This window comes from Lolium rigidum, chromosome 5 (assembly GCF_022539505.1).
Source record: "Lolium rigidum isolate FL_2022 chromosome 5, APGP_CSIRO_Lrig_0.1, whole genome shotgun sequence".
Classification (NCBI taxonomy): Eukaryota; Viridiplantae; Streptophyta; class Magnoliopsida; order Poales; family Poaceae; genus Lolium; species Lolium rigidum.
The window spans coordinates 130,739,440-130,747,791 of NC_061512.1; the positions used below are offsets into that span (position 1 = coordinate 130,739,440).

General features: G+C 48.8%; 2 protein-coding genes across 2 annotated transcripts; one reads left to right on the forward strand and one right to left on the reverse strand.

The window, feature by feature from the left end:
- Positions 1–2,938: 2,938 nt before the first annotated feature.
- On the forward strand, positions 2,939–3,859 carry LOC124651715 (agamous-like MADS-box protein AGL80). The gene has a single exon (XM_047190756.1). The coding sequence runs from the start codon at positions 2,943–2,945 to the stop codon at positions 3,651–3,653; it is 711 nt and encodes a 236-aa protein (XP_047046712.1). The 5' UTR covers positions 2,939–2,942; the 3' UTR covers positions 3,654–3,859.
- Positions 3,860–4,703: 844 nt separating this feature from the next.
- LOC124656417 (mannan endo-1,4-beta-mannosidase 8) lies at positions 4,704–6,949 on the reverse strand. Its single transcript, XM_047195168.1, has 5 exons — positions 6,581–6,949; positions 6,058–6,252; positions 5,738–5,860; positions 5,440–5,651; positions 4,704–5,317 (listed from the first exon to the last, which is right to left on the reverse strand). Exons 1-5 carry the CDS (start codon positions 6,947–6,949, stop codon positions 4,969–4,971), a joined length of 1,248 nt encoding a protein of 415 aa, XP_047051124.1. The 3' UTR covers positions 4,704–4,968.
- Between the last annotated feature and the right edge of the window lie 1,403 nt (positions 6,950–8,352).

The window sequence follows — 8,352 nt, forward strand, 5'->3', positions numbered from 1 at the left end:
ATTCTCAATGGCCAAAGAATAAAACGAACTGGGCGTACATGACGTGTAGTAGGTCTGTAGGTGTGCTCGTTGGTGATGAGGTCGAGCTCGCGCAAACACCACCTACCATGAGGCATTTCTTCTCCACGCGGCAGACAAACGAGTCGCCGGCGCCCACAGCGGCTTACGAGGTGGAGGGAGTCAGCTGGTCATCATGGATCATGTCTAGCAGTGCCCGGGCTGCCAAAGCCGCCAAACCGTCGACGCCGACGCCAGGGTTGCCGCTGCGGCCTCGGCTGTCATCCTCGTCCCGCTGATTTGGACGAGAGGTCGGGAGGATTTGGGGAAAGGAAAGGAAGGTCACAACAGTTACGGAGTAGAAAAATAAATACAGGGTATTTTTTGTAAATGAAACAGCGCCACATGTTAGACTTACAGCGATTTGGACCAAATTTGCACGTACATGACAAGTTAGGCTGGCCATAGTGGGTAGTATCATATAGTAGTATCATGTATATGATACTTTTCTATGATACTAGATCCATAATGCATAGTATCATAGACTAGTATCATAGTTTTGCTATATTAATTGATTTGTAGAATCCCAATACAAATTTGTGTACAAGATTTATTTGGTACTAACTTTTCTCGTGACGTGCGCTATGATACGGTATCTACCAATGATACTCTAATCTCCTCTCTCATCCATAATTACATGCCACATCAGTATTTTTGGTGGGGCTAGGATGCATGATACTAGCTATGATACTAGCACTATGGCTAGCCTTAGTGTACTGGTTCATCCCAATTTACAAGTTCTTGTACCAATTTGCGCGTGGCACGCAAGTTATTGTATGTCCAGTGTTATTACCTCGCAAAAGAATCATACATTTTGGTCACTTGGACCTTTGCTGCTTATTCACAAAAGTAAATATTAACTTACACTTGGATCATCACCAAGTGGAGGCACGTTGTGGTTCAAACTCTTACAATGGTATTCATTCCACTAGTGTTATGTTATGGCAACATCATGGCGAGCCCAGGGTAGATGTAAAATTTGAAGAAATATAGACGAATTCAGATAAAACCATACGAAACACGTTCAAACATAGGCAAAATTCAGAGATATTTAACATATATAGGCGAGTTCGTACATATATAGGCCGAATTCGTAATATATTTGAATTTGGCCAGAGGGAACATAAACTAAAATTAAAAACGGCGTTCTACATGCCGAAACCTTTACGTCGACCCCAACGAGGACGTGTCAGCGCGACACGGAAGGCACCGCCGCTGCCGACGGCGTCCCCAGGACGGGGGAGTTGCCGCCCTCGATGTGCACGAGCACATTCTCGAGCGTGCGGCCCGGCGCGCTCCACCAGCGGCGGCGGCCGGCGGCGTTGTTACGCGCTGGAGGAGGGGAAGGACCGTCGTACGCTGCGAGTTCCCGTTCGAACCGGCGACGGAAGAACTCGTTCCAGGCGTTGTAGTTGTCGGGGAGGTACCGCTCCTTCGCGCGCTGCTCGTCACTGAGGGTGACTCGCACAACGTCGAGCGCGTCGGTTCCCACCGGAAGCGGCGGGATCGGACACCCCCCACGCTCAGGCGCCATCCTCCGGGCGCGCGGAAGTCCGGCGGCGCCGGGTAGCCCGCCATGTGCAGAAGTCCCATCTCCCACTGGTGTAGGGAACGCCGGCCGAAGCCGTTGTTCCCCGCGCCTTCGCAGTGGCCCGCCATTTCTCGTTGGAGGAGGATTGGGAGAGAAGACTGGGCTGGGGAGAGAAAGGAGACAGCGGTGGTGAATGCGGCCAGACGTGGTAGTTCCGTGATAAATAGAGGGGGCCGCGTGTGAATTCGAGGCGACGGTATTAACTCGCCGCGTGGAAGCTACGCGTCTGGCGAAGACTGACCGGCGGCAGGCTTTTGCAGCGCACGGAAGACGATTGGCCTTTCTCGCCGACAAGTCGGGGCCACCAGCCGCGCGGGAAGTTTTCTCGACGTTTCCCGCGCTTTCGTTTCCTCCGGACTCCCCGAGCGCTCCCAAGGAGGCCGGGGATGACCTGGGCTTGCCGGATGGATGAAAGCCCAAATCCGGGTGAAACGAGGATCCATGGGCGCGACTGGGCCGTTTTCGTCCATCCGGATGGTAAAAAGGGGTCTTGGAGGTCTTCCCGGGGAACCAGCTGGAGATGCTCTAACCTCGCGAATCCGTGATCCCCTTCCTGCCTGGTGGGCCTACCTAGGTCCCATGGTCTGCAGACACAACTCAAAACCAGATAACCCTAAAAAAAAAACTCAAAACCAGATATTTTGGGAACATTATCATCGGGGAATCTTTAAAATACATCCACATAAGTTGAGGATTTTATATTTGAAAAATTAAAGCTATGAATTCACAACTATGAGTACACTATTCACACTTTAAACATTACAGTTTCTCATCGTTCTGGAAATGACCATTATCATTTATGACAAACTAATTTCCATATACAGGTATATGACTAAAAATTGGTAAAAAGAATCCAAAGTACCGATTCAACGACATTGTTCCATATGGATATATATGAATATATGATGCTACGGAAAAATACGTACATCACGTTAGCCAAAACCACCAGTTGGCACTCCCTGATCTTAAATCAGACCGTGGAGTCATGAGGACAGGCTGCATGTTAAGCATCATGTTCAGATTTATATGATATGATCTTCGATATACACAATTACGAATTTAAAGTTTAGAAGATATGCTAGCTAAGAATTCATTAACCAGCACTAATCCAGGCGATCCTCATATCTGTCAGAATAATTCCTTTCCAATCACGTCTATGGAGGTAATCTGTTCATCCGATACTTCAGTATAAGAACACCATATATCCCCCTTCTTTTCATCTCTGGTAACATACCACCCCTTTCACTTCATTTTCTAGCTACCTTCTTTCTTGTAAAACGACCTGCAGGCATCCATGGCTCGCAAGAAGGTGGTCGTCAAGTACATCGCCAACGACCCAACTCGCAAAATGACCTGCAAGAAACGCGCCATGGGCCTGATCAAGAAGGCCGGCGAGCTGTCCGTCCTGTGCGGCGTCGACGTGTGCGTCTTCATCCTGCCTGAGGGTGAGTCGTCGCAAGTGCAGGTGTGGCCGTCGCCCGCTGAGGGGATGCGCGTGATCGACCGGTTAAGGTCCATGCCCGAGCTCGACCAGTGCAAGAAGAAGCTGGACGGCGAGGACTACGTCCGGGAGCGCATCGGCAAGATGCAGGACCAGCTGCGCAAGGCGGAGCGCGACAACCGCCAGCGCGAGGCCACGCTCCTCCTCCACGGCGCCATGTTCGGAAACCGCAACCTCGACGGCCTACCCGTCGAGCAGCTCGTCACCATAGGCTGCAAGACGGAGAATCTTATCAAGAATATCAACGACTGCATCGCGTACCGGAGTGGACAGCAGCAGCCCGGCATGCAGGCTGATCCGCTGCACTACGCCGCGACCGTCAGCAACGTCGAGGCTCCGCACCAGCAGCAGGGATGGGACCTCAACGCCGTGGCGAGCAGTGGCAGTGGCAGTGGGAGCGGGAGCTATGGCAGTGCCAGCGCCGGGGATGGCCTGATGCAGCTCGGTAATATGGATGCAGGATTTGCGTGGGCTGATCATGGTACTTATCTTCCTAATATCTAAGGATACTGCTTGGATGCAGTCACGGCAACAAAATAATTCTGTAGAATGCATCTGTCAAAATATATCCGTAAGATAATTCTGTAGAAGTCATGTGTTGCAAGCAACATTTTTTATTTTTCTATGTTCAAGTTATCCTTAGATTTTCAATTTTTCCTCAAAATAAAGAGGTTTATCCTTTTAGATGTTTTCTTTATCTATTCCCACATGAGAAGTAATGTTAAGTTACAGTAATGAACACGGGCTATAAAAGATCATATATTTTGATCACTTGGACCTTTGCTGCTAATTCAGAAAAGTAATTGTTAACTTACACTTGGATCATCGCCAAGTGCAGGCACATTGTAGTTCAAACTCTTACAATGGTACTCGTTGGACTAGTGTTCAGTTATGACGACATCATGGGTGGAAAAGGAATATAGAAGATAGATTTTAGCTGGTTCTTGACTCAAAGAAGGCCGTAAACTAATCGTAGGGACATTGTTACAGAAATATTACACTCTGTGATGCCAATACTGAAATTTCTACAAGAGGTACCTCATATAAAGAGAACTTGTAGCCCCATATGTCCTTTGCGGTGTAGTGCATGAGAGCAGGCTCGTAGTACTGACAAAAACAGCAGTTAGTTAATTCTTTTCTTCTTCCATATAAAATTTGCACAACAGAACAGTTTGTTCTTTCCTTCTTCCTTACAAAATTGGCAGAATATCATTGTAACTTCTCAGGGAAAAACTTAACTGCAGAAATGTATCTATGGAAACACCCTGTCCTGAACTCACCATAACTGCAACACCAATATCATTCTGGATAGGTTATGTCAAAATTGTAAGACTGACCTTTCGCAAAACAAAAAATAATTTGTAAGACTGAGATATTTATGGACAAACTACATTTGAACACTGATACATAGCTACCATAGATCTCCCGCAAAACAAAAAAAACATAGTTACCATGGATCGGTTTTACTACTCAGACTATTAAACATTACACTTTCTCATTGTTCTGGAGTTGAATAGTACAATCGACGACAGACTCAGTTGCCTGTGACTAACAAATCAGTAAAGTGAATACAAAATGCTTGCAGAAAGGATGTTGTTGAAATGCGGCAAGTGCAGGATGGAGGGATGAAGTTTTACTTAACAACTCAATCTCTAAATTACTTTACATGATATGACATTGTTTTGTAAGATTAGAGACCAGCTATTACTGTGTTTCACGATACAACATAAAACATTCAACTTTACAGTAAAGTTCTTGGCTTGAATAAACTCGTAGTATGGACTGCAGCATACACCGAGGCAGGGGAAGCAGCATACTCTTAGCATTCTAGCTTCCTTGAGTGATTTGCAAGGAGGTTGAATGTGGATGGTGATTTTGCAAAAATAACTGCATAACCGTCATCCATGTGCTCTGCGCCTTCAGGGAAAAGCTGCCATAGAAGGCAGCCTCCTCCAATCATTCCCCTCTCCCGAGAGCTCAAGAAATTGTTGTATACTGTCTTGATAAAAGTTTCACGGAACTCACTGTCAAACTTCCCATCCTTAAGTGACAGTCCAAATTCCCCGATCACAATGGGCATCCCCAGCAAGTTGGCTGCATCATCAATATGCTGTTGCATCCAAGTGTTCACAAACTGAAGGTGATTCTCCTCTATTGATTCAGGCAACCTAACAAAAGGATCATAAGCTCAGTCATGATAGTAAATTTCATATTTCAGTGAAGTGACTTGAGTCAGTTCCTATAGCCAATCAGCTCTGTGTCAGCTGGAACTACACATGAGAGAACTCACCAAGTGTCAGAATAAATATGAACTGAGGCCAAATCAATTCCCAGTGCTTGATGGTTCCTAATGAAGTCTGTTCCAACACGCCCTGAATAATCATCTGGATTGACAGGCAAAAGTTGTGGAGTAGATGGACCGTAATACCCTTCAACACCAATCTCCACGAGGTGCAGAGGATCCATAGACTTCACGTGAGATGCCATCTCTCCTATCCACGCCTACAGGAAACCAGTGGCTTCAAAATGAGCAGTGGGTAGACAACTAGACATACATGGAACATACAAGTAAAGACCACAATAAAGACCTGCAGCGTATCGCCCGATGGATCTGAAGGGCAGCGCGGTTCATTAATCAGCTCCCAGGCAATGATAGTAGGATCATCTTTGTAGGACACATTTGTGATTGTGTTTATTCTTGTCAGAACAGCCTACGCAGAGGAAACATATGCACAATCTTTAGGAGTACAGAACTCAGGGCTGTCAAGCTAAAATTAGCTGAAACAATTTGCTGGTATCAGTTAATATATATCTAGGCATATGACAGATTCCATTGCTCTGAAACAGCAGGATAAATATCAGCAATCGAGTTCTGGTGGTTACTTGACGTAGCAAAACAGAAATTTACCTCAACAAAAGCTTTGTAGTAACTCTTAAGTGTCGGATCAGAGAAGAAGTCGTCGTCAGAAGTAAGATCCAGGCCAGTCTCTTTACCCCAGCTTACATACTGTGCTTTCCCTCCATAATCTCCCCAGTTATTGCACAGTGCCAGTATCAGCCGCATATTATGCCTTCTTGCCTCGCTGACCACGAAATCTAGTGCCTGGCAAAAATGTGATGAGATGACAAAATCAGACACAAAAACCAGAAGAAACAGCACTTCTGTGGAGAGATCGCACTTTTTTGCTGAGAATAAAATTTCTTTCAACAAATGAACAATGTGTATCCAGTTTGATTCTTTGTCTTTGTTTTTCTGCCAAGGAGTGGGCATGCCAGGAGTGGGTCAGTGGGGCATGTGAATGACACATCAGTTTAATAAAACCCACGGCATAAGAATGCCAAGATCCAGCAGACTTCTTGATGAGAAGCGCTACCCGGCTACGCATTTCCTCAAGCAGGTGCCGTGCCGTACGTCTTCCATGGAAGCTCACCTGGAACACCTCTTCGTCGTAGCAGAATGGCGCCGTCTGCAGCGCGCGGTACCCGCCGTCGTTGAACGCCCAGGTGCGGCACACGTTGAGCCCCGCGTCGGCCGCCTCGGCAAGAACCGCGGTCACCCGCGGGCGCGTGGCCTCGTCGGAGGCGAAGGACATGAGCCAGTAGGTGTTGAAGCCGTGGATGATGAAGGGGCGGCCCGCCGTCACCAGGTGCGCGCCTCGACGCTCCACCACTGCCCACTCCTGCTCCGTCGTCATGGCGGTGGTGGAGGCGATGCCGAGGAGGACGTAGTGGAGGAGCGAGATGCGAGGCGTCGTCGTGCTCCAGCTCCAAGCCGGGGTGGTCAACGGACACATCATCATATCGCCCATGAAGTCAACGGCTGACGTACGGGCCGCGCTGGACTTGGGCCGAGACGGCGACTGGGCCCTACTTAACTTGGCTCGTACTCAATTTTTTCGTAAATTAATTTGCCGGTGCAATCGTGCTCTTCCGACACAGTAACGGACACGGCCATGAGGCATGAACGGGCTATAATCATCTGGCAAGACGTGCTCGCCGTCGAACACCTTCGCTCCATCGTCTAGCCGCTGCACATCGATCAAGTATGGAGGCAGCAGAAGCAAGGGGAGATCGCTACAGGTCCCTCCTCGACGCCGCACGTCGCGGCGGCCGAGATTCCTCCCTCCAGCTCCATGAACGGCTCGGCGACTGGTGGGCGGAGCTTAATCAGCAGGAGTCGTTCGTGTCGAGGCACCACGAGGCGCGGAGGGCTGACGACGAGGCCGAGGGCGCCATGGAATGGGAGGACTGGGACGGCGCCGACCAAGACCAGGACGGTGGTGGTCGTGCCCGCGCCGACCCGGCCTCGAGGAGGGCTATGGCGGCCCTGCGCGTGCCGGCGGTAGGGGAGACGAGGGAGCAGGGATGCGCGGTGTGCCTCGAGGACTTCGTAGCCGGCGGCGGGGAGCTCAGGACGATGCCCTGCTCCCACTCCTTCCACCGGCAATGCATCTTCGACTGGCTCCTCGTCAACCGGCGCTGCCCGATGTGTCGCTTCGAGATGCCACCCCGGACCCAAGACGACGGCGATGAGGAGCGGGAGCTCGTCGGTGAGTAGCACGCTTCAGATGAACAAGTTGGCAGCTGACCAATGTTTACCGATGCATCGACTGCCTACTTCAGTGATCCAACGGGTTACCGATCATGTAATCTGTTTCGAATTTCTCTGGGCGACGTGGCGGTTTTCAAGACTTGTAAGCAACGGAACATGCATGTATCACAATTCACAACCCTTAGAGCATCTCCAGTCGCGTTCCCCAAACCGTCCCCCAAACCTCGCCGGATTGAGCGTTTGGGGGACGTGTTTTGTTCGTGCCGCGTTTGGGGGACATCGCTCCCCAGCCGCGTCCCCCAAACGCCGCCCCCAAACATTTAAAATAATTTTTTTAACACATAAACCATTTATATCAAATGTAGCATATGAAAAAAATGTTTTCGAGGATTGTTTTCAAATTAAATTACAATAAACAATAAAACAAGTAATCAAATATAATAAAAAGGGCTAGATGATACATCAAGGTGCCACGGTATTTCCTTTGATCCTCCACAAATGCTCAACGAGATCAGCTTGAAGTTGCTCATGCACATTGCTGTCACGGATCTCTGCGTGCATGGCGAGAAAATCAGCAAAATCTGCAGGCAACTCATGATCAACCTCTGCGAGAGGGCCTTGACACTCATAGGGACCAACATGTGACCTAAC